This window comes from Tasmannia lanceolata, unplaced genomic scaffold (assembly GCF_043159265.1).
Source record: "Tasmannia lanceolata isolate RefF3 unplaced genomic scaffold, GAP_Taslan_0.1 ptg000003l, whole genome shotgun sequence".
Classification (NCBI taxonomy): Eukaryota; Viridiplantae; Streptophyta; class Magnoliopsida; order Canellales; family Winteraceae; genus Tasmannia; species Tasmannia lanceolata.
The window spans coordinates 43,932,887-43,959,571 of NW_027518680.1; the positions used below are offsets into that span (position 1 = coordinate 43,932,887).

A 26,685-nucleotide genomic window follows, 5' to 3' on the forward strand; every position below is an offset into this window, starting at 1 on the left:
AAAACCCCTTAATGAGGATCGATTTTGTGACATTAGGAGTGGACTCAACATTTGGAGTCTGGATCAAGTTAAGGAATTTGAAAATGAAGCATGAATATGAGATCGCACTCTATTTGTATGTATATATATATATATATATATATATATATATATATATATATATATATATTTCTTAATAGTGACTACATGGTGTAAGATGATCAAACCTTAACTTTAAAACTAACTCAATTGGTGCCCATAGCCCACTTTATTCAAAGGGGGAGTCGGTACCGTCATCGTAATTAACCCACTTAAGCCTTGGCCCTGTGCCATCATCTACCCCATTGTTAAGTCATATAAGGTATTCATGCTTTGAATGAGTGATAACGATATATTATATCTCTTGACAATATATATGATCATTGTTATGAATGTTTAATATAATAGTTTCCTTCATGAAAATATGTGTATATGAATGTTTTCTCATTCATATATATTGAATGGTTTGTTCAATATATATGATCATTATTATGAATATTATACACTATTTTCAAATAGATCTTGGTATTGTAAAAAAAAAATTAAAATTCTCGGAACTCAGAGATTTTGCTCAGAACTCTGAGAATAGGGGCAGAGGGAAGCTGGAAAGGTTCTCGGAGCTCCGAGAAAATTTCTCAGAACTTTGAGATTTCGTCCAGGTGCTCGGAGCTCCAAGAAAATTTCTCGGAACTCCGAGATTTAAAATAGTAGAAAAAAAAGGCTGTGTTCTCGGAGCTCCGAGAATCGGGCCAGGGGCGTTTAAAGCCTTGGCACCGGTTCATTTTAGGCATTTCTCTCTTTGTTTTTCTTCTCATTTTCTTCCCTCTCTCAACCCTTCCTAAACCCTAACTCCATTTTCTCCTTTTTCCTTCCCTTTCCACCCACATCCACCCCTACTCCACCTTCTTGTTCCTCCAAAACCCTATTTTCTCCCTTGACACCTAGGTTTCTTCCATTCAAACCCTACACTTTCGTCCTCTCTCCTCACACCCCTCTTTTCTGTTCTTTTTTCTTCCATTTTCTCTTGCCTATCTTCTTTCTCTTCCATTTCCATCCATCTTCCTCCATTTTCTTCCCTTTTCTTCTTTTCTCTCTTAATTTTCTTCAAATTTCGAGTTGTTTCTCTTCCTTTCTTCCCTAATCCTCAATCCTAGGTTTACCATCCATGCCTCCTAAAACAAAAAATCTCTGCATTGGCAGCTCCTCCTAAGTTGAAGAACCCGCATACAATCCTGAGGAAGAAGGGCCTTCATGGAAGAGGGCAAAGGCCAAGGCTCAGGCTATGGCAGCCGAGGTTGTGCCCAACTTCTACCTTACTGAGGATAAAGCCAATGAACTCTGGGCTGATGTCGGCACTAGGGGCGTCCTCACCGGTAGATACATCGATCCCCCTATCCTTCAATATTTTAATTTACAAGCCAAATTTGATGCCCTACATTGGACGCCCATCCTTCACATCAAGGAACTCATTTACCCTCGATTGGTGCATCTCTTCTACGCCAATCTCACCATTTTCCCTTCCTTCTTCAAAATTGAATCTAAGGTCAAGAAAACTCTCATCAAACTCAACTATCACACTTTTGCCTCGCTTCTTGGGATTAGCCATGAGGGCTTGTTACACTATTTTTGGCCGGAAGATGGGACACATTCAATTGATGATATTAATCATGACACTGTCTATGGTTGGACTATACGGCGCTACAAACCAAATATGCCCGTGCAAGCTGCCGACCTCATTCCGGTAGGGCGAATGCTCCATAATTTCATGTACCACATCTTCACCCCCTCGTACTGGAATGCATGAAGCCCTAAGACCCTTAGAGGCCTATCTCATCTACTGCATACTAGATAGTCGCCAGCTTTGTCTTCCCTATATCATGTTTCAATACATGTTTCAGACCCCTGGCCGCTACCGCTTTTCCTTGCCCTATGGCATGATTCTCACCCGTGTCTTCCGCCACTTTGGCATCATCTTGGATGGAGAGATAACCATGACTCCTACTGCCACATTTGATGATCAGACATTTAAACGCATGGCCCTTAATCAAGCAGCGGTTGAAATTGTCTCTGATGACGCTGATTCTGACAATGGAGATGGGGACGAAGTAGAGGACCAGGCTGCACCGGCACCCCAGCCGTCACAGGATACTTCTCAGTTCTGCATTCGCCAAGATTTGGCGCACATGCAGGAGTTCATTGAGCGATCCATGGCCTCACAGTTTGAGCAGTTGTCTACTCATATCGACTCTGAGATCTCCACTCACTTCCAGACTCTTACCACACATGTTGATGACCAGTGGGCGGCCTATTACCACTACATCTCCAGTGGCCAGTGGGGCCAGCAGCCGGGCAGTTCTTCTTATCAGCCACCGTCTCCTCCAGAGCAGTAGATGGTTCTAGTTCTCTGATGTTGGACATCATTTTGATCAGATTCCTTTGATATATTAGGATTATCTATATGTTTGTATTTGGTTGTTTGTATGGCTCCTATTTGGATGGATGCTTTTATGCTCGGTTTGTCTTTTTGGGCTATTTTAGGTTTATAATTCTGTAGCTGTTATGATGTGTGGTGGATGCTATGTCCTTGGAATGGTTGTATGCACTTCTAAGTGTGGCATTTCACATCATCTATATATATCTGTATATGGTTTGCTGTGTTGTGTTTCTCTGTTCTATTTCTTTTTGCTCGCATACCTTGTATTGTGATTACTTTCTCTCTTGCATTGCACTTTCATTGTCTCCTTGGTTCTCACATGCCCTCGTTCCTTTTGTTCGACCTTTTTGGTGCTGACAAAAGGGGGAGAATATTTGAGCTCCCAAGTTATAACAAGATGCATATATTGAGGAGGAGCAAAGCTCCATTCTTATACTTTTGCAATCAATTTCAATCATTGAATGGTCAATCTAATCAATCTCTTAGGGGGAGCATAATTTGTTCTATTCATCCCTCAAGGGGGAGCTCCTACCCTAAAAAAAATTGTGTTTGTCATCATAAAAAAGGGGGAGATTGTTAGCCAAAGGGTTTAACAAGTACTCTCATTGACATGTTTTGATGATTAACAAACTCAATTTGATATAAAAAGATCTTATGTACTAATGATTTCCATTGGCTAAGTTATTGTGTTCATATCTTTAGTACATTCGATATTGCACAACAAATGGCAAATCATTCAAGCTCAAAGTGATATTAAAGGCATGAAGAAGGCATCACCATCACAAAGGTATTCAAAGACAAGGTTGAATTCAAGCCCAACAAGAATAGAAATCAACTCAAAAGCTCAAGCTTGGCTCAAGCATCAATGGAGTTGAGTGAAGACATGTCAATGCCTCTACAAGGCACCAACAAGATTGAAGACCAAGTAAAATTAGAATGTAAATGGTCTATCTTGTATAGTCTAGGTCTAAGGCACAAAGGAGAGTTAAAATCAACCTAAAGAGGATTTAATTGGTTAGTGAATGCTCATAGTGGTGTCCCAACATAGTTGGACCCTCATGACATTCCATTTATCTTGATAAAATAGAGTTCCAAAAGCCCAAACCAAAACAGCACAAAAAATAGGAAAATATGTTGTGTGTAGGCTTCTCGGAACTCCGAGAATTGTTCCAGGTTCAAAAATTAAAGGGACTACGGTCACTCGGAGCTTCGAGCCCGGACTCCGAGAAGACCGTTGGGGAGCTCAAAAAAGGCATATATTTCTCCCTCTATATATATGAACCTTGGGAGCTTTGGGAACTCATATAAGGAGTTCACCTAATATTCTAAGTGCTTTCAAAGGCATTTTTGCTCAATTTCCTTAAGATTTTCACTCTCCCTCTCTCTCTTGTGCCTTGACCTTAGTTTATACTTGAGAGACTTTAGGATTTTCATTTGTTGATCTTTTTATTGTGAGAGTGAGTGAGCTTTACATGTAATTAGCCTATCTAGAGGCAAGCAAGCTAAACCCTTTTCTCTTCATTGTATTTGGCAACAAAGGGCGCCGTAGAAGACCCTTGGAGCTTGGAGCTTGGATTGTACAAGGCGAAAGGAACGCCATATTTAAGTTCCTTGGAGAAGATAGTGGAAACCTCAAGGACCCAAACTTCAGAAGAGTGGAGTGGGTCTTTGATTAAGACCGGACCACTATAAAAATCCTTGTGTCAATCATCTTTGTCTCTTCACTCCTTCTCTTGTGGTAAGCTCTTTACTTTTGTCTTGAATCTTAATATTGATTTTCTAATCAATCTAAAACTAGTGCAAACAAATTTTTTAAATTAGTAAAATTTTAAAAGAAACCCAATTCACTCCCCTCTTGGATTGCTAAGTGGAATTTCATTCTCTTTGCACATCTTGGTGATTGGTAACCTCTACCCTTTGCTTGTTTTTATGTTTGATGTTTATTGAACAAGGGTTAGAGCATATAAGCATAAAGTAATATCTAAAACCTAGCTTTCATTGTGTTGATTATTTGAACAAGGGTTAGACTAATTAATGCTTAATTAGAAAAATAATATTAATAATCCACCTAATTAAGCCAAGAATTTTTAATTGACCAATTCACTCCCCATCTTGGGTTTTCACACTTGCATTTCAGGACTGCAGGTAACCTAAGAGAAAATCATATAAAGACATTTGGATTTTCGATTGAGGTGAGTAATAGGGGATTAGACCAAGCATCTATGATTCCTCCGCTAACCAATCACGTTGATATCTATAACCCCTGTATTATGTGATTTGATCCGAACCTTCTTTTCAATGAACTTTGGGATTGGAATGCATCCGTATTTCAGTGACCAAGTACAATAACTTTTTATTTATTTTGGAAACACCAAGTAGAGTAACTTTCTTAAGTTATATGTAACTTGATAATTCAAGTAGGTCACGTAAGTAATAAAGAGTGAAATAAGAGAAAAAGGCCCCCCTTTTGGCTTGGATACCCCAACTTCTTGCCTTTTTATTAAGTGAGTGAAGTCACGTGAGAAAAGCAGAGACAAAAAAATGAAAAGAAAAGAAACAGTAAGTGTTATCTTCTTTTCCGGCCCGCTTCTTCCCTTGGGCACCCCTTTCTATTTAGAAACACCAATTACCCCCGCCCACTTTTTTTACCACTAGGCACCCCAAAAAAAATAAGAAAAAAATAAAATAAAACAGAAATAGAATTTCCTTTCTCTCCACTTTCTCTCTCTAGTTTCTCTCTCTTCACTTGGGCCATTTCTGTTCATAATTTGATCTCGTCGTCAACATGAAAGTTGTTCGTGACAACTTCAAGAACCTATAGAGCCTACTTTCAGCAGCCAACAACAAGTGCAAGCATTACTTCAATCAACTTTGGCCGTCCGTCTGTTTTGGTCCGACCGCTAATCCAAGCCATCCAGGAATTGTGTTCCTTTCGCCATGAGGACAAATCAGACAGTTGATTCAGTTTTCGACACCGATCCTAATTATGGCTTCACCATATGTTACATATTTTGATGGGTACGACGGTCGATTTTTGCAATGCCAGAGTCCTCTAATTATTATGAGGATGCATGTTTACGGTGGATCTATGCTCTAGACGCATATCATGGGTACTATGGCTATGATCACTCAGCGACCATCTACTGAGCCAGAGAAACTATTAGAGGACAAGCCCAATGGTTCTTGATGAGCCTTGTGAAAGCGCGTCGTATTGAAGGCGAACCTCCATTCCGTCATTGGGAGGAGATCCGTTCTGAATTTATGCTTATTTATGCATATTCGGCACATCGGTATGAACTAAGATTGAAGCGTGAACGAATAATCGCAACTCGCCGTGGACTTGAAGACACAGCCCGTCGTGCAAGAGACGCCGAAATTGAAGCAGAAAACATATTTTTGGAGCGCTACATGCATGAGAAGGAAGTTGCGAACACTATTGAGGAGACAGATGCTAGTGTTGATGAGATCATTATCGAAGTTGAGCCCATGCTTATATCAGATACAGAATCTGTGATGGAAGAAATAGAGCCAGAGAGCCTAGTGACTGATGAGGCATTGCCAGAGCTTGCAGCGCATGAGCAGTTCATTGAGAATTCCGATTCCATATCAGTACATGAGCCTAGTGATAGGATTGATTCTACAGTAGATGTTCCGATCGTAATGATTCTACGGCAGTTCATTGAGAATTTTGATTCCATATCAGTACATGAGCCTAGTGATAGGATTGATTCTACGGTAGATGTTCTGATCGAAATGATTGTGGAGGTTGAGACAGAGGATTGGGTAGTGTACATATTTGATCCAGGAGGACTAGAACTCGAGGTCGAGTTCTTTTCAAGAGGGGGGAATGATGCAGATTGTAGGCCCAATAAGAGGAATCTTTGCCCATTAGGACTTTTAAATATTTATTTCCATGTTATTTTAGTTTCTAGAATTTTTATTTTCATGTTTTAGTTTTTAGGGATTTTATTTTCCATGAAATTTATTTGCCTACAAATAAGCCTCATGTATTAAAGATTTTAAGTTTTGATGAATAAAGATTGATTGGCTTCTCCCCTCTACAGGATTTTTCTTCTTCTCATTCTCCTCTAATTCTTCATCTTCTCTTCTTCCCCTAATTTCCTCCGTCCTCATATTCTTCTTCTACTTCTCCCTAAATACTTCTCTTCTACTTCTAATTTTCTCTTCTTCTTCTTCTTCTTTCTCCCCTATCTTCTATTTCTCTTCCCGGTCCTACATCACTTGTATTCCATAAATGTTGACTTGCCTCTTCATTATCTTGATCTTAAGCATGTTTAACTGATTTTCTTATTGACTGGTGTTATCTATCATGTATGCTTCTAATAAACCTGTGTATAAATATATGAACCTTCTTGTTCACTGTGACTCTGTATGATTGACACTTCACGTGAGGCTTAGATTAAAATACTGAACCATCCCACCAATGGGGCATTAATGCATGGGAAACTTCTAGTTCCCACCAATGGGGATTAATACATTGGTGTCTGGATCATGCCAATGGGAAATGTATGTTGGCTCTGTCGACAGAAATTCGGTAGGAATGAGTTCTAACAGAGTGGGCCGTCGGTGACAAAATAATGAGTTTTCTGTTTCTGGACTATGCCTATGACCTTGAGGCATTTTTACTTTAATTACGGGAATCTGTTCTAATTTCTGATGTCTGATTCTGGTCTGACCTGTTTCTGTTTTAGCCCCATTTTGTATCTATTTCTGTTCAGTCTCGATTCTGCTTCAGTATGCAAATTATGCATGATTTCGGATTGCTTATACCCTTAGTCTTATGGAGCCATCTTGGATCTGTTATTTATGTTCTACTGACAATGATCACTTTTGATGCTTAAACCCGACTGTAGAGTACTTTATTATTTCATTGGGCATTGTCTCACTTGTGGTTACATTTACAGATCCCGAAGCCTAACTCCTACGCGGACTAAAAGAAGCGAGAGTGTGACTCTTGATATATGACATTTATTAGTCTTTCTGATTTTGTTTAGAGTGAGTTATGGTTTTAAATTATATTGAATTCTAGGGAATTGGAGTGAGACCATGATTTTATATTGATATTCATTGTGGTTGGACCTTGGCTATTTGAATATAGTTAAGCATGGTTCCGATTTGTTATCTGCTTATCCTTGCATACTTGTCGAGTTCACTTTACAGGTATGTGGCACTATTACGTACTGAACCGGAGTGTTAGTTCGGGGTGTGACACTCATCTTCTCCCAAAATCCCCAATGCACAAGCCATGAGATTGATAGACACCCATTTGGGAAATTGATTGTATTTATACAAAATAATATTTATATTATAATTTAGAAATCAATGGATGTGGTATGTGCAATATGTGTCCAGAGATTTCACATGATGATCTTGACCAATGGCCATGATCAGATCAATACGGATCTCCGAGGGCTGATGGCCACACGATCCCACTCTGATGGGGACAGTTTTGGACTATATCCTACCAATAGTAGCCCTTCAATTGGACGGTCCAGATCGATGGACTTATGCTTTAATTATGTAGTAGAGATGGAAAAAACATCATATCTAGAAAGATTAAGAAACCTCCATACCCTTGTTTTTCAAATTAAGTAAGCTGTTTTTTGTCGCAAGCCTTCCGGTTTTTGGTATATAATAAATACACATACAGAAAGTGTTTTTCATTTGCTTCCCAGTTTTGTCTTGTTGTTCCTTGTGCTTCTGCCCAAGATGATGATCATAATCTTATTATCCTAGCTTACATGTAATTCGTTTGTTAAACATGTGAATGGGAGCAACGGAATGTTAGTACCTTTGATTTGTTCTGGAAAGAGAAAGACCCTCTAGAGTGCCACTCTTTGTTTTGATCGAGAGTAATAGTTCTTAGTTTTATATGCTATATTCTCTTTTGGAAGTATCTTCTCAACTTCTAATCTGGAAACAAAAACTCCAAAGGCAAGATGTTCAAATTGAAGTCCAGATCCTTCACTCAGACAAATATTAGCTACAATTCAACAGGCGACAAAATATAAAATTCAGATTGGTTGTTGGGTGATGAGAATGAGGCATCAAAAGATCACAATTTAATATGCTCAGCTTTGAAGGTATCTGCACTTACTGTACCTTAAAATGGGGCGGAATTGGAGGGCGATTTCAGAACAAAAACCTATCTAAACATGGCTGACAATTTGAGATGGCTATTTTTAGTTTCTCTATGCTGTGGATTGGCTGTAAGAGGTGATTTTGGTGTGACAAATCCACCATTTTCCGCCAACAGTGAGCGAGATATTGCTGCAATGGCGCCAGCCCCATCTGGTACATGCAAATCCATGGTGGAGATACATGGCTACGTCTGCGAAGAACACACTGTATATTATTTGAACCTCGTATCTGTTTCCTTGCTCAGTTGGGGAGATGTATGTTTCTTCGATAGGTCTTGCTCTTACAATTTAGTCTGTTTCAGGTTACGACGCAAGATGGTTATATTCTCAGTATGCAAAGAATTCCGGAGGGCCGAACTAGTACCACGAAGAACAAGCTACCAGTCTTATTACAACATGGGCTCTTTATGGTTAGAGTGTAATTTTCCGTGCATTTATCGATGCATCAATCAAACAAGTTAGAGCTAATTTTCATTTTGGATGACAGGATGGTATAACATGGCTGCTGAATTCTCCTGATCAGTCCTTAGCATTCATCCTGGCAGATAACGGGTTCGATGTGTGGATAGCTAACACACGTGGCACCACATGGAGCTGCGGACATACACACCTTAGTTCAAATGATTCGGTATGTTCATTGTCCCTAATATTTGTGATCTTTTAGTTATAGATGATCTGTTTTTCTTCTCAGTAATTAAATTTGTTTGCTAGCTGTTATTTTCAGGCTTACTGGGCTTGGTCATGGGATGAACTAGTTTCGGACGAACTTCCCGCTACTTTCCAGTATGTATACGACCAGACAGGCCAGAAACTGAACTATGTTGGGCATTCCCTGGTAAATTCACAAGCTCCTCCTATTCTGAAACTGACTTGGGTGAGGAATATATTTGGGGGATGTACTGAAATTACAATGAGTCCTTTTTTTCCTCAGGGAACATTGATTGCCTTGGCATCTTTCTCCCAGATGAAGCTTTTGAACATGTTGACTGCAGCTGCCTTGCTGAGCCCAATTGCTCATGTAGGTCAGATAACCTCCGCCATTGCAAAAGGCGCTGCAAATGCCTTCGTCGCAGAAGTAAACACATCCCCCAAAACCCTTTTCCTTAAGTAGTATTTCCAAACAAATACAATAAGCTAACAATCATCCTTTTTAAGCAGGCCTTCTACTGGTTGGGTCTCTACGAGTTCAATCCTAAAGGGTGAGATAGCCTCTCCTCTTGAATTAATCACCTTACATAGAAACTTCAGAGAAGTGATTGTTGTCTCTTAAATTTACAGGGAGGCTGTAATCAACCTTCTCAAAACTCTCTGCAAGGAACCAGGCATAAATTGCTATGACTTAATGACAGCTTTCACAGGTAGATCCGTGTACCCCTTCTGTTTTATACTCTGCTAGAAATCTTCCTTCCATTCTATTGACCCAATTCTCGAATTCATAAATTCAAGGCAAGAACTGCTGCCTCAACTCCTCCACAGTCGAACTCTTCCTAGAACACGAGCCTCAGTCGACCGCAACAAAGAACATGATCCACATAGCTCAGAGTAAGTCCTCTTAAGTAGCTGTGAAACAACCAATCAATCCAAAAGCTCAATCTATTAGAGTTGGTGTTAATTAATCATTTATACTGACACTCCCCCTCAGTCGTGGCCCCTCTTTTGGGCTAGCCGTGCACATGGATTTTTAACATCGAGGAGTAATTAGGTTTTGAACCCAAGACTTGCCGTGAGGCAATTGCTCTGATACCATGTGAAACAACCAATTAAAAAGCTTAAGCTATTAGAGTTGGTGTTATTTAATAATTTATACTCCAGCAATACCTATTTCAGAATTTAATTTGGCTTCATTTCTTGGGTTGTAAAATGGGCATAAAAAAAATTTTACTCCCATTTTTCCACATCAAAATTGATGTAAAATTTGTTTTATGCCCATTTTACGAAGAAATGGATCTTAGCCATATGTAAAATTAAGTTTGTCACACAATTTTGTTTTCATTCCATTAGAAGGAATGGTTTTCAAAGATGAACACTCTGTGCTTTTGCTCAATGGGCAGTGATTCGAGGAGACACCATAGCTATGTTTGATTACGGAAACAAAGAAGAGAACAACAAGCACTATGGGCACCCCACACCTCCAGTGTACAACATGTCTAGCATCCCCAATGATGTCCCTCTCTTCATTAGCTACGGCGGGCAGGATGAGCTTTCGGATGCCAATGACGTTGAGCGTTTATTGGACAGCCTCAAATACCATGAAGGGGACAAGCTAACAGTTCAGTACAGATCGGATTACGCTCACGCAGATTTTGTCATGGGTGTAAATGCTAACCAAGTCGTTTATGAACCCATGATTGCCTTCTTTAAGATTCAATCCAGTGTTTAGTTATATCAATCTATGTGTAGTTTTTATCTTCAATCTCTTCATTGCATTTAACCATCGAAGGCAACAATTTAGAAAACACTCTGCTCTGATACCATGTAAAAGTTGATGACTTTCACTTGTTTAGGATGATTACAATTTGCTGGAAAACAACAGCATCATGAGCTTGAAGAGATCATCAGCTTGAAACTAGAATAGTAGACCCTAGGAACCCTCCGAGAAGCTGTCCTCGTGTGCTGGTATGATTCAGTGAGTCCCGATGGTTTCTGCCGAGGAGTCTCCCCATGGGGAGACTCCTCTTCCTCAAGAATCCCTTGGTGTCTCTCCAACCAGATTTGCAGGCGCCACCTACCTGGTACCTCCTCCCCCTGTTATTGCATCAAAACCTGCGCCTCAACCACCCTCTCTGGGACGCAGCTATGCCGACGCAATGGCTAGGAACCTGTTCTTGCCGAAATCTTCGCTGGGGTTGTTAAAGCCATCCAAAACTGCCTCTGGTATTCCTGCCCTATTTCTCAGTGAAGAAGAAGTCAGAAAGGGGTCTGCTCCTTTCAAACTAGCTTTAGTTGCCAAATGTTCTTATGGGCGCCCTCCCCTATATGTGGTCAAGGAATCGATCAAACAAAAATTCCATATTTCTGTGGAACCAGTTGTTACAATCCTGGATCAAAGGCATTTATTGATCAGATTTGGCACGGAACGAGATTTCCTCTCGGTCTGGCTCTCAGATAACATGAAGATACAGGGCTACCTCCTCAGGTTCCTGAGGTGGTCACCGGACTTCAAGCCAGGTATTGAACCGCCTATTGCCCCTGTGTGGGTAACGCTTCCGGGCCTTCCCATGTACTTATTCAATGAAGATTACCTAGCCTCAGTAGGAGGGCTGCTTGGGAGAATGTTGAAAATTGATGCTCCCACCATCCAGGGCACTCGAACAGAATTTGCAAAAATCTGCATAGAGATCAATATTAGGGAGAAGCTCCACGAAAAGTTTTGGCTTGGCTCCCCGGGCGGTGGAGGAAGATGGCAGAAGGTGACCTATGAAAAAATCCCAAAATACTGTGATCACTGTCTCAAATTTGGGCATTATGAACTAGAATGCAGATCAAAAAAAGAACACGAATCAATTAATCCTCTTAAGGATCTCTCAATGGAAGGAAGGGTCAGGGCAGCAGATGTCTCGGCCCCAGATCAAGGTGAAAAGCAGAACTCTGGCAGGGTGGGGAAGTCTACGAAGGCCTGGGTAACAAAATCATTCTCCGATCGAAGAGATCCAGAGGACACCAGAACCATGCAGGACAAAGAGAATATTGATCAAATGGTTACAGGATTGGAAGAGACAAGATTTAATGAAGAGGAGGATTTGATGAACCAAACAGAATTTTTTGCAGATGAAATATCAGCAAGGATAGCCTTCAAGGAAGATATGCAAAGACAAATTCAGTTCACCCAAATAGAGCCATCAGGCACCCATGAGGAAGGAGAACAGTCTCTGGCACATTCAGCATCAGACCAATCTCTAGGGACGGAGCTAGCTGAGGAAAGTCCTTTAAACCATGAATCAAGGGAAGTTAGACCCGAAAATTCAGAGATGATCCTAGAAGCAGGAGAACCGGAGGAGGAAATTCCAAGCCGTGTTCATTATAGTGAGGGAGCAGAACCCGGGAGATTAACAAGAGAGTCGTTAACCCCATCCTCGGAGAAGGAAACTAGCACAATCGTCGAAGACGGTTCAGAGATTCATCTCTTAATTTCACCTAGAAATCAGGCTGGTTCGAGTTCTGTTCCATTACAAAATCCAAGAAGGGACATTGAAGAAGGCACAGTCTCGGCTGGAGCTAGTCCAAAGTCAACAGTTCCTAGAAGGGAGCTAATCAAATTAGGAGTTAATGTTGAAGCCAGAATTCAAGCAATTATGGACACAGTTAGGCAGGAGAACACGGGAAGTGCTCTGTTATTGGAGAAAGATTGCCTGGAGATAATGCTTACAGAAGAATCAGCTAAGTTGGGAGTTTCATCTCAGGAATCAGCCAAAGCTCAATCTGAATTTACCACCAGGTCAGGAAAGAAATGGGGGAAGCCTTCAAAATGATTTCAGGAATTATATGGAACATAAGGGGAATTAGGAGCAGGAGCTCCCGTAGCAGGTTAAATATGATTAATAAGATGCACAAGCCATGCTTCATCGCAATTTTGGAACCATTTCTAAACGAAGCAGCGATTCAAGGGGTGGCCAATCTGTTAAATATGGATTATCACATGACAAACTCAGACTCAAACTCAAAAATATGGCTGATGTGGAATAATATGATTGATATAAATATAATATCTTCGTCTCAGCAAGCTCTATCAGTGAAAGCCCGCCATCGGGATTCGGCAAAGTCTATTTTCATGACATTAGTATACGCAAGTTGCTCAGTAGTCGAAAGAAGACTTCTTTGGAGCTACCTGTTTGACTGCAGTCAATACTTTACTGATGCGTGGATGGTGGGTGGGGATTTCAATGCCGTATTAAGTGCGGAAGAAAAACTGGGATTACATCCTCCTAACTGCCGATCTACATCTGACTTCCAAGATGCAGTAGAAGGAGCATGATTGATTGATGTGGGATACTCGGGAAATAGGTTCACAAGATGTAATAATCAGATGAATGAAGGGTGCGTATGGGCTAGATTGGATAGGGTTCTTGTTAATGCATTGTGGATGACAGAATTCTTAGCATTAAAAGTTACTCACCTATCTCGAACCAATTCAGACCATTGTCCGCTACTTGTGAGCTTCAGGTCCAATGCCAATCCTCCTGTGGGGTCGTTCAAATTCCAAAGAATGTGGTGCAGGCATGAGAACTTTCAGGAGGTGGTCAGAGGAGCTTGGAGTGTGCCGGTAGATGGGAACGCCCTTGAGATCTTGTCCATAAAGCTAAAGAACACAAAAAGAAACCTAAGAGCTTGGAACTCGCAGCATTTTGGTAATGTTTATCAGAATGTTAAAGATGCGGAAGACTCTGTAATAAAAGCGGAAAGTATTCATCTGGAACTTCCAAACCAAGTAAACACTGCAAGCCTTGATGGGGCTAGGGCAAAGTTGAACGAGGCCATTCTCCAGGAAGAAATATTTCTAAGACAGAAATGCAAAGACAAGTGGCTTAAAGAGGGGGATCGAAACACAAAATTCTTCCATGCCTCAATTCAAATGCAAAGGAAATACTGTGGAATGAGGAGGATTATGGAAGATAACTCTTGGGAGGAGGACCCTCAGAAAATACGTGAGTTGGCTGCTAAATTCTTCCTCAAAGCCTTTCAAGAGGAGGGAGTTTCAGAAGATGAAGAAATGCTCGAAGCTATTCCTTGTCTTGTATCTGAAGAGGTCAATGTCTCGCTGATTCAAGCTCCCTCAGAAGAAGAAGTCAAGGAAGCCGTGTTTGGCTGCCCAGAGGAGAGTGCTCCTGGCCCAGATGGTCTTAATGGGACTTTCTTCACAGCTTGCTGGGAGGTAATTAAAGATGAAGTGGTGGAAGCAGCAAAAGCCTTCTTTGCCGGAGGTAAGTTATCGAGACACTATACCTCCACTCTAATTACGTTAATTCCGAAAGTGGAAGACCCAAAGGACTTTTCTGAATATAGACCAATCAGTTTGTGTAACTTCTGTTATAAAATCTTTGCCAAGATTATTGTAACAAGACTTGCCAAAGTTTTGCCTAACCTGATTTCTCCAGAACAGGGAGCATTTGTTAAAGGAAGATGCATTTCAGACAATATATCAATTGCCCAGGAAATGATGGTGGGAGTAGGTAGGAAAGTGCGAGGAGGTAATGTAATGCTCAAAATTGATATGGCCAAGGCGTATGATAGATTAAATTGGGATTTCATGCAAAAAGTGTTGGCGCGATTTGGATTCTCGGAGTCTTGGCGAAAGCTCATCGAAGAAGCAACCCAGAAGTGCTGGTTCTCAGTGGTTTTGAACGGGGAACCAAATGGATTTTTTAAATCTTCGAGGGGTCTCAGACAAGGCGATCCTTTGTCTCCTTGCCTCTTTATTATTGCCGAAGAAGTCCTAAGCAGAGGAATATCTAAACTGTTCCGTGAGGGTAAGGCTAAGTATTTCTTGAGAAGTAAAGATAGCACCCCAATATCTCATTGTCTGTTTGCAGATGACACCGTGATCTTTTCAAATGGAGGGAAAGCAAGCTTGAACCAGATTATGAGATTCCTAAAGCGGTATGAAGCTATGTCAGGCCAGCTAGTTAACGCTAACAAAAGCAGCTTTACCACATCAGACAAGATGACCCTCAGTAGGCAAAGAGCTATTGGCAAAAGTACAGGGTACATGCAAAAGAAGTCCCCTATAATGTATCTAGGAGCTCCCCTATTCACGGGTCGTCTTAAAGCGAGTTTCTTTGATGGGCTAATAGATAAAGTTCGGAAAAAGATTGAAGGATGGAAAGGGAAAATGTTATCCTCTAGAGGAAAACTTATATTAATCAACCATGTTCTATCAAGCCTTCCCATCTTCATCCTGTCAACATTATCCCCTCCAAAAAAGGTTCTCCAGCGCATTGACAGTATAATGGCCAACTTTTGGTGGGGGAATTCAGAATTTGGGGCTAGAAACCATTGGGTTGCTTGGAAGAAAATTTGCAAGCCAACAGACGAAGGGGGATTAGGCATAAAAGCTATGGAGGACCTATGTATTGCTTTCCGAATGAAGGCTCTTCATAGGCTTCACCAATCCCATGGGCTATGGGCCTCATTCTTGAAATCTACCTACAGCAGGGGTAAACACTTAAATTTAGTGGAGCCAAATGCAGTCTCATCAAAACAATGGAAAAATATTATTGCTACAAAACCCTTGTGGCAAGAAAATGCGAGGTGGACTGTTGGAAAAGGAGAGGTGTTTTTCTGGACAGATATTTGGATAGGGAATAAGCCATTGGTGGAATATACAACAGGATTCCAAGGAATCGATCTTAAGGGAAAAATCAAAGACATGATCAATGAGAATGGAGAGTGGAAGAAGAGTCATATATTGCCTTTTTTTCCTGGTGGTTGGGATGCAATTATGGACAAGGTTAAGATCGTCATCAACCGATCGCCTGACAAGCTCATTTGGGCAAAAACATCGTCAGGTAATTTCAGCTCTAAATCGGCTTGGGAAGTATGTAGAAGGAGTGGCCCTAAAGTGAGTTGGGCGCAAGGTATTTGGGATTCCATCCCACCTAAGATGGGTTGTTTCTCTTGGAAACTTTTCCTCAATGCCATTCCAGTGGACAGCAGAATCAAAGATCTCAAAATCCAGATGGCATCCAAATGTGAATGTTGTAAGCACAGTAAAGAAGAATCAGTTGATCATCTGTTAGGTAACAGTGGCCTAGCAAGGGGAATCTGGGAGTTCTTCGCAGACCTCTGGGCCATGAAACTTCTTCCATTGCAACCAGTAAGGAGCAGGATGCTTGCTTGGATATCATATGGCAGGAAAAGGAGCACCCAAGCTGGATTTCTCCTTGGCATGTCAGCTTTGATTATCCCTTGGGAAATCTGGAAGGAACGTTGTAATAGAAGAATGGAAGGTAAAGAGAGAAGTACAAATTGGGTGATTCAGCAAATATTAAATAAGTTAAAAACTGTGAGCTCTAGCCAAAAATTCACCAAAGAAAACAATATGGTGGAGTGTTTAGCTTTGGAGCAAATCCAGATTGATCCGCAGAGGCAAAAGATCAGCAGGGATAATTGGATTTGGTGGGAACGTCCGATGATTGGTTCGCTCAAATTGAACATTGATGGAGCAGCCAAGGGAAACCCAGGAGAGTCGGGAGGCGGTGGAGTTATGCGAGATGCCAAAGCAAAAGTTATATTTGCTTTTGCGTTCTTCTACGGGACATCTACCAACATGGTGGCTGAAGCGAGAGCTCTATTGGACGGCCTTAGGCTATGCAAAGCCTTTGGGTTCAAGAATTTCGTAGTAGAGTCAGACAGCAAAGTTCTCATGGACTTCATCTCTAAGAAAGGAAGCCACCCCTGGTCCATCTCTTTCTTCTGGCCCGAAATTATAGACCTCATGGACTTCATGGGCCCTCATCATCAGCACCAGTTTAGAGAAGGTAACCAAGTGGCAGATGCTCTTGCAAATGAAGCTTGCAAAGCTAGATCTCATCAAATTTTCCATGGATGGTCAGAAATGCCTCGCATAGCCCGGGGGGCTGCAAGATGCGACACTAATGGTTTTCCAAATATTCGCCCAAGCAAATGAACGAAGCAGGTGGTGTTGTGTAGGGTCTTTGGTTCCCCTTTGTTTGTCGCGGTCTAGAGGGCTGGTTGTTTGCCCTCCTTTTGTATTGTGCCTTCAATAAATAATATGCTGAGGCCCGCCCCGGGGTCGCATTCCTTTCCGGGTTAAAAAAAAAAAAAAAAAATGTATGTACTTCTGTTAAAAAAAAAAAAAAAAAAAAAAAAAAAAACCCTAAACAGTGCTCTTGTAGAGCACTTAAGGGATAACATTAGAAAGATAAAGATAAAGATAGATTAAGATCATCTTAATCTAATTGTTTACCTAATCTAACCTATCTAATCTATCACCCACAAGATCCAACGGTCAAATCATATGAGATCTGATCTATTCTAGCATTAAATATGTGGCTTTCATAGCTAGTAAGCCACTATACAAGTTTTATTATATTCGACGAGCGACAATGGTTGACATTCTATGGAGAAAGTCATTGATCGGATGGTCAAGATCGTCTGATTTTGCATGATTTTTGGAACATGAACCACCCATGTTGGACCCAATTTGTAACATCAATGCTTTCTTCATGTATAGCTCTTAAAAGAGTTACAGTGATAAAATGAAATGTTATTTATGATCATAAATATTTGATTTAACATTCCGAAACCAGAATAAATTATATAAAATTTGAGCATATGGGTGTTTTGGGATGGTAAAATTTAACCATTGATTTTAGGTTTGCCAAACTTTCAAACTTTGCATTATAAAGATTTCTTCCATTTCTCTATTGGGGAATTCTATACTCAGCTGCTCAGAGTAACAATGCTGCAAATGGCCAATATAAAAAGGGAAGTGATATTTACACCCCTTTTGATCACCAGGGACACCCAGCACCAGTGTATCAATGACTAGAGGGGCGCTAATGTACTCGGCGTCAAAAAAATCCAGTGGTTTTGATTGCCACGTACACTGGCGCTGGGTGTCCCTGGTGATCAAAAGGGGTGTAAATATCACTTCCCTATAAAAATTGGGCCAAAAAAAAAAAACAAAATTTACATTCAAGTGGTCCACACACTGGCAAACTGGATCGATATTCCCAATCAGCATTATTTTCAATGGAGAGTAAGTCATGTGAAATAATGGCCCTACTCAGTTTGTTTTAGACTTTTTTAATTAGCTTTTCATGGTTGTTCCAGCATCATTGGGTATCATTTCCCTCACAATCATCACCTCTGTCTCTATCTCTGATCGGATGCACCTATGTCTTGGTCAAAATCCGTTCAGATCCCCTATTGGGCGGAGCTATGTGTAGAATAAGGGGGGCAGCTGCCCTCTTCAGTTGGGCCAAACTCCTTAATGGCCCAACTCAATTGGACCCAGACTTATGTATAACCTACCCCCCTTATGTATAAAGCCCCCCTTATGAATATAATCAGGCTCCGCCATCCTTTTCAGAGTTCTTTTCGGATCTTACTTTCTTAGGCTGGGCCACAATCCAATTCGAATGAAATGTCCATTTTAGTGTCGTAGGTCTTACCTTGTGTAGTGCACAGCGGCTTAGCACTATCATTTATGAATCAAACGACAAGCCCTATCACAAACTTATTAATATATGTTAGAAACTTACCGACTTCTCCAAAAGCTTAAGCTATCGGAGAAAGGCAATATTTAATCTTTTATACTTTAACACTCCCCCTCACGTGTGGCCCACTCGGCAAACATGTGGCCCCACTTCTTGGGTTGACCATTGCATGTGGATTTTTTATAACAAAGAGGTTTGAATTCGAGACGCTTAGCTCTGATACCATGTTACAAACTTACCGACTTCTCCAAAAGCTTAACCTGTCGGATAAAGGCAGTATTTAATCTTTTAAACTTTAACAGTATATTATGTGCCTCTGTCTATAGTACCAGATGCATGCTTCTAAGGCAATCACCCCCTGCATAGGGTTAGGGAAGGGATCGAAGAGGTAAGAAGCTTGAGGGATAGCGAGGAGAATGCTCATCTAAAACTACAAGCAGAAAACTATGATGTTGTGTCTTTTTAACAAGGGTTTTTAAATATTATAAAAATGCCCCTTATGTATAATCATAAATGAACGGAAATATGAAGGGAATTTTCTAAATTCGTTTGCCCTCTATTCGAATTTGCGGCTACGTCTGGGTAAGGATACAAAATAATTTCGGACCTTAAGATATGGATCCAATGGACACGGTTCAGATCCAACTATTTTACTCTGTTGATCCTGTCCATTAACGTTCGAATCCTTTTTAGATCAATTGGACCATATGAGTCCATTGACATCTCTCTCTCTCTCTCTCTCTCTCTCTCTCTCTCTCTCACACACACACACACACACACACACATCAATCAGGTGAAAATGAGTACAACTACTTGAATTTGAAATAACAATAAACAACAACAACTAGAACAAGCTGTCGATCATAAGATGAAGTAATTATGAAACAACCACACATGTATTTTCTCTTCAAATGTAGAAATTTGGCCGGAGACTAAAGTGATTTTGAGCTACAAGGTAAGCCGACACGACCAGATTTTCCGTACTATCATCGCCCTGCTTCTTCGATGCCCGGAAAAGCTCATCGCAATAGACGGTACATGGAGGAGAAATCTCATCACCTCTGGCTTTCTTTTGCAGAGCAGAGATGACCATCCTTTTCAGCTTTCTACTATATTTGATCAGCTTCTCCATCTTCATTGCCTTCTCTCTAGTGTTTCTTCCCATGGCTTGTGGTGGTGGAGATGGTTAGAAGAAGATGATATAATTGGAAGTTACATTAGCGTGTCAGCATCACATGGAATATGTGATAAACCTTTGGACTCTTTCATGAAGCACACGTCAGTTTCTCTTTGAAGGGAAGAGATTGGAGAAAAGAACTGAATAAAGAGATTCTTTTTTTGTGTTGGCTGCTTTTGGTTTGTATGCAACTTTGTGTGTAACAAACTAAAAAACGGGTTGCTTTCGTACATAGAAATGATATTTCCACCCATCCTTTTTCTTTTCCTTAACGTTTTAGATGATCCTAACCCGATGATCTATAGAAGTTTTTATAATCGTCAATTCCTTGGTAGATCAGATGGATTAGGCCTGTGGGGATTATTTCCAACCTATTTACGTCGTGGCCCAGCAAGTTAACAGTTTGGATCATCCTATGAAGTGGGCCCGCAATACTTTTTTAAAAATACTAGACTTTAGGTGCAAAGAACACATAAAATCTCATAATTACTTATGTAGCTAAGGTGTCATTCTCTTAGACGCGGTTTGGATTGCAGGAATTTTCATGAAAAGTTTGCAAGGGAAAAATATTTCTAAAATTTTCAACTTTTTTGACACAAAAAAGATTGACATGAACCAATCCTTTTTTTTTTTTTGTTTTTTACGTAGATGGGCCTTGAAATTATTATAACATCCCCTTAAATTAAACATAAACATAGTACTTCCCTCTAAATCATGAAAAGGAAAAAATTTCCTTAAAAAATTTCTTTTCTTGGAACCAAACACGGCTCTGTTTTCCATTTTTTTGGTCCGTGTTCACTCAGTCAATTTAAGGATAGAAAGAGAAAGCATTAATTTTACTAATTTAGAAATCTCGAATCTAAAGAGGGAGAGAGAGCATTAAACCAAATTTCAGAAGAAATATATATATATATATATATATATATATATAGAGATAAGTGTTCCTACACGGCCGTGTAGATAAGCTTATCTACTCCTCCCTTTAAAAAGTACAGTGGGCCCACACATTGTGGGTGATCCAAAGCATTCATTTGATAGGTCTTATCATAGATAGGGTGTGCCCAAAAAATCAGCACCAAAGGGTCATCCTAGCCCTTCGTTTTGTTGGGCCTTGTAGAAAGAGAATGGACGCACTGTGTAAGATGCGTAAGATGCGTCCATTCTGTTTCTACAAGGCCCAACAAAACGAAGGGCTAGGATGACCCTTTGGTGCTGATTTTTTGGGCACACCCTATCTATGATAAGACCTATCAAATGAATGCTTTGGATCATCCACAATGTGTGGGCCCACTGTACTTTTTAAAGGGAGGAGTAGATAAGCTTATCTACACGGCCGTGTAGGAACACTTATCTCATATATATATATATATATGAGGAATATGTTCGTGCGCTTGAGCGTTGGAACCAAATGGTGCGCTTGAGTGCACCATTCACATGGGTCCCACAATTTCTGTGAGGATCCAAACCATTCATTTGCAAGGCCCTATCATAGATAGGGTGTGTACCAAAAATCAGCTCCATTGAATCATCCTAACCCCTCCAAAAGTGGAGGGCAAAAATGGGCAAATTTGTGGTCTGTCCATTTTGACCTCCACAAATGGATGGGTTAGGGTGATCCTATGGAGCTGATTTTTTGTACACACCCTATCTATGTAAGGCCCTTTCTAGTGAATGCTTTGGATCATCCTAACAATGTGGGCCTCATTGGTTTGAGAGCTCAAGCTCACCATAAGGTTCCAACGCTCAAGCTCACAATCCTTTTCCTCTCTCTCTCTCTCTCTCTCTCTCTATATATATATATATATATATATATATATATATATATATATATATATATATGAGAAAACGGTTCCTACACTTATGTGTAGAGAGTTTTCTACACACTAGCTTAAAATACAGTGGGGGCCCACATTATTTGGGTGATCCAAGCCATCCATTTTAAAGGCCCTCACATAGATATGGTGGCCACAAAAAATCAGATCCATAGGATCATCCCAACCCTACGATTTGTGGAGGTAAAATGGATGTCTTTAAACCTTCACAAATTAGTCCATTTTTTGCCTCCACAGTTCGAATGGTTAGGATGATCCTATGGATCTGATTTTTTGTGGACACCCTATCTATGTGAGGGCCTTAAAAATGAATGGTTTAGATCACCTAAATAATGTGGCCCTCACTGTATTTTAAGCTAGTGTGTAGATAACTTATCTACACATATGTGTAGGAACCGTTTTCTCTCTCTCTCTCTCTCTCTCTCTCTCTCTATATATATATATATATATATATATATATATATATATATATAGAGAGAGAGAGAGAGAGAGAGAGTTAATTTAGAAACAGATTAACAAAAATCACGAAATTAAAGAGAGGGGGGGTGTGCAACTTTACGGAAAATAATTTAACGCCAAAATTAAGGGGGCAACAAAAAAATCCCGAAATTAAGGGGGGAATATTATGGAAAAGATATAACAAAATCTATGAACTTAACGCTGTGGAAAAAATCCCGAATTTCAAGGAGGAATTGCCCCCGGTCTCCTCCTCTGCTTGAGTTGCATAAAAAATCTAAAATTTATAGTGAGAGACACTCAAAATCAACCTAAATGAAAATGGTCAATGTAATTTCTTTTCACGTCCAAAAGACAGTTTGCCCTCTAGTTCAAATAAAGCACAGCATATCGATCTTCTTCACCTACTTATTTTCCAATTTTTCATCTCTGTGACTCCTAAGAAGAAGAAGAAGAAGATGGAGTGGATGAAGTAGGAAAAAAAGAATCAGCGCCGAAAAAATGGAAGGTGTAGGAAAAAATGGAAAAGATGATAAAAAAGAAGAATCGATACCGGAAAAATGGAAGGCGCAGAAAAAATTGGAAAAGAAGAGAAAGAAGAGGAAAAAAGAAGAAGAATCGATATCGAACAAATGTAATATGCCGGAAAAAATGGAAAAGAAGAGGAAGAAGAAGAATTGGCGTCAAAAAAATGGAAGAAACCTAGAATCGATCGAACTCGAGATAATCTCGGTCAAACTCGAGGTCATCCCAATCTAATTCAGGGTCATCTCGGTCTGACTCGTGATCCATAAGGGTCTAGCGAGCTATGAGTGGGATCGATGCAGGGATCTAATGTCCAATCTTGCAAGACCCATAGTGGGTTCCACTGCGATCTCACGCAAGTAGTGCAACTACGATCGCATTGGGAAAGTGGCCCCACCAGGACATTACCATGAAGAAAACCATTAGATCAAAACACCCCTAATCACATCCATTGTATACATCCTTCCTCCAATCCTCATTTACCGAGTTGAGTTTAACGAAGGGTGGGAATTAGTTACCCCTTGCGTCCACCCAATAGTATACCATTCAATCTCCCAGCTTGAGCCCGCAAATGCATTTGCAAACATTTTTGAAACAAATCATTGCTTTTCATAAAACCTTTGTAAATAATTTATCAAACCGGCTAGTCGGCCACTATTTAAAGGGCCTAGCTGAGACTGAAACTGGAAATGATTTTCCTCTACAAGAGAAGTGGAGGATTAATTGTTGAGCATCACTACTGATCCCATGAGTTTACCTGATGACCCAGCACTACCCGCAACCAATCCCGCACTCGGGACTACTTTTAGATAGACCAAATCAATAAGGCGCGCTCATAAACTAAAATGACCTCTTAGAATATCCTTATCCAAATTCTCGTCCACATGCTATTATGTACACTGATCCGTTCAGTGCGTGATCCAATCATCACACCCATTCTACCTACTTATAATCAACTACCCCAGTGACTGAGATAAGCCTTCCTAATGCTTGTACGAAGGCAGGTAGGATGCGGGTTGTGTGCAGGTACGAGATATCCGATCCCAACCTCAACCAGGAACATTCTAGGTCTCTAAAGAACCGAAAGGTCATATCTCCCTGCCACATAATCTCTATGTTCATGACCAATCCTACAATGCTACCTAAGACAAATGTGTGTTGAGAAGCACTTCACACCCTCTTGAAAAGTACCCAATAAATTTCATGAAACAAGGAATTCTCATTTAAATGATAGTTTCATGAAACATTGAATTCTCATTTAAATGATAGTTTTAATATAACAAGAATTGGCTTTTAGAACATACATCCTAACACTATCTTCTTAGTGCTTGGTAATATTCTTCCTTATTCACATAAAGCTCTTTTGATTGCACTTAGGTAACTAGTTAATTTGATTTCAAAGTTAATCAAAAAGTTCTTAATTACCCAATTCACCCCTCTGTTGGGTTGCACCTGGGATTTCACCTTGTTTTCCATGTATGGTGGGAGGTTAAAAGAGGAAACTTATTTTTTTGGTTCTGATAATATATATATATATTATCAGAACCAAAAAAATAAGTTTCCTCTTTTAACCTCCCACCATACATGGAATATATATATATATATATATATATATATATATATATATACAGAGATAGAGAGAGAGAGAGAAGAGTTTCTACACACTAGTGTAGGTAAGTTATCTACACAGTAGCTTAAAAAACAGTGGAGACCACATTGTTTGGGTGATCCAAAGCATTCATTTGATGGGACCTCACATAAATAAGGTGTGCCAAAAAAAACAGCTCCATAGGATCATTCTAACCATTCAAACCGTGGAGGCAAAAAATGGACAAATTTGTGAAGGTTTACTCGTCCATTTTACCTCCACAAATCGTAGGGTTGGGATGATCCTATGGACTTTATTTTTTGGGCACACCATATCTATGTGAGGGCCCATCAAATGAATGCTTTGGATCACCCAAACATTGTTGCCCCCACTGTATTTTAAGCTAGTGTGTAATGTATCTACACTAGTGTGTATAAACTCTTTTCTCACTCACACACACGCACACAAACACACACACACACACACACACATAGATATATATATATATATATATATATATATATATATATATATATATATATATATATATATATATGTGTGTGTGTGAGAAAACGGTTTCTACACACAAGTGTAGATAAGTTATCTACACACTAGCTTAAAATACAGTGGGGGACCACATTGTTTGGGTGATCCAAACCATTCATTTGATTGGGCCTCACATAGATAGAGTGTCCACAAACAGCTCCATAGGATCGTAGATATGTGAAGGTTTATACACGTCCATTTTACCTCCACAAATCGTTGGGTTGGGATGATCCTATGGAGCTGATTTTTTGTAGACACCCTATCTATGTGAGGGCCAATTAAATGAATGGTTTGGATCACCCAAACAATATGCCCTCCACTGTATTTTAAGCTAGTGTGTAGATAACTTATCTACACTTGTGTGTAGAAACCGTTCTCTCTCTCTCTCTCTCTCTCTCTCTCTCTCTATATATATATATATATATATATATATATATATAGGAAAGTGTCTCTAGTCTCTCCCCTAGATAAGCTTATCTACTCCTCCCTTTAAAAAAATACAGTGGGCCCACGCTGTTTGGATGATCCAAAGCATTCATTTGATAGGCCCTAACATAGATAGGGTGTGCCCAAAAAATCAGCACCAAAGGGTCATCCTAGAACTTCGTTTTGTGGTGCCTTGTGGTACCCAGAATGGACGCATATAAACGTCCACGTTTATATGCGTCCATTTTGGACACGGTGTGCCCAACAAAATCAAGTTCTAGGATAGCCCTTTGGTGCTGATTTTTTGGGCACACCCTATCTATGTTAGGACCTATCAAATGAATGCTTTGGATCATCCAAACAGCGTGGGCCCACTGTGTTTTTTTAAAGGGAGGAGTAGATAAGCTTATCTAGGGGAGAGACTAGAGACACTTTCCTCATATATATATATATATATATATATATAGAGAGAGAGAGAGAGAGAGAGAGAGGCGTTTCTGCGCCTGAGCGCAGTTGGGTTATTTGCGCTCAAGCAAAAAAGATAGTTTCTATTGGTTGTTAAACGCGGGTCCCACTGTAACGCTAGACTTTAAATATTTTTCAATAAGACAGTCGAGCCCTCCACTCTTTGACACAGGAAAACAAAAGGGCATTCAAGTCCTTCATCTTTAACGCATTCATCTCTCTCTGTGGAGCGTTAAAAAAAGAGAGAAAGGTAGGGTTTTTTTGGTTTTCTGTGGTTTGTCTCTCCCACTCTCTCTCTGGTTTGACTCCTCTTTCTTCATCAACCAGCGAGGATTTCTCTTGCCTTCGACGATTGGATATAGTTTCAACTCCTATTTGTTCTTCATCGACCCTTTTTTTGGTTAAGATGAGTAAAAAACAAAACCCTAATCCGCTGTTAATCACTTCGTTTAAGATGCAATAGCTATTTACTTGTTATCTTCTCATATAGTTGTGTTGATTTTCTAGGGTTTCGTTTTTTAATCTCCTGTTAATGTATTGAGGAGTAAGATTTCTGATTTTTTCCCTCTATTAAAACTGATTTGTGAGCTCCTCAAAAGGTTTTGTCAGATGATGGGTTTGTTGTGATTCCTTATGGCTGTACAAACCACAAAATTTAGAGACGAAGAAGAGAGGAGAGACTAAGAAGAATCGTTGTTGAGAGAGAGAGAGAGAGGCGGAGCTTGGAATCCATACTCGGAGCTTGCAAGAGGTAGGTTTTCTCCTCTCGCAGATAACGCAATGGGTGTTTATTCATTTTTTTTCTTTTTTCATCTTAAGCGCTATGGTATCGGGTCCCACCGTTAACAACCAATAGAAGCTCAAATAACACTCCAGCGC

The 26,685-nt window shown here is 40.1% G+C and overlaps 2 protein-coding genes across 2 annotated transcripts in view; both read left to right on the plus strand.

Annotated features, from left to right (window-relative positions):
* Window positions 1-8,393: 8,393 nt before the first annotated feature.
* On the plus strand, window positions 8,394-10,993 carry LOC143869803 (triacylglycerol lipase 2-like). Its single transcript, XM_077376360.1, has 9 exons — window positions 8,394-8,820; window positions 8,916-9,023; window positions 9,101-9,241; window positions 9,338-9,448; window positions 9,545-9,688; window positions 9,772-9,812; window positions 9,892-9,971; window positions 10,060-10,155; window positions 10,665-10,993. The coding sequence occupies exons 1-9, from the start codon at window positions 8,629-8,631 to the stop codon at window positions 10,991-10,993; spliced, it is 1,242 nt and encodes a 413-aa protein (XP_077232475.1). The 5' UTR covers window positions 8,394-8,628.
* Window positions 10,994-13,636: 2,643 nt separating this feature from the next.
* The window catches only part of LOC143869804 (uncharacterized), a 30,010-nt gene continuing 16,961 nt past the window's right edge, over window positions 13,637-26,685 (plus strand). The window contains exon 1 of the mRNA XM_077376361.1: window positions 13,637-17,207. Within this exon, the coding sequence (XP_077232476.1) occupies window positions 13,637-17,207 (3,571 nt within the window). The remainder of the gene's footprint in view (window positions 17,208-26,685) is intronic.

Excerpts from the sequence above, each read along its gene's own strand:
- LOC143869803 (XM_077376360.1), top strand. The coding sequence starts at position 8,629 with ATGGCTGACAATTTGAGATGGCTATTTTTAGTTTCTCTATGCTGTGGA. Across the intron at positions 9,024-9,100 it reads TACAACATGGGCTCTTTATG|GATGGTATAACATGGCTGCT; the intron begins GTTAGAGTGTAA and ends TTTGGATGACAG. Across the intron at positions 9,449-9,544 it reads ACTATGTTGGGCATTCCCTG|GGAACATTGATTGCCTTGGC; the intron begins GTAAATTCACAA and ends TTTTTTCCTCAG.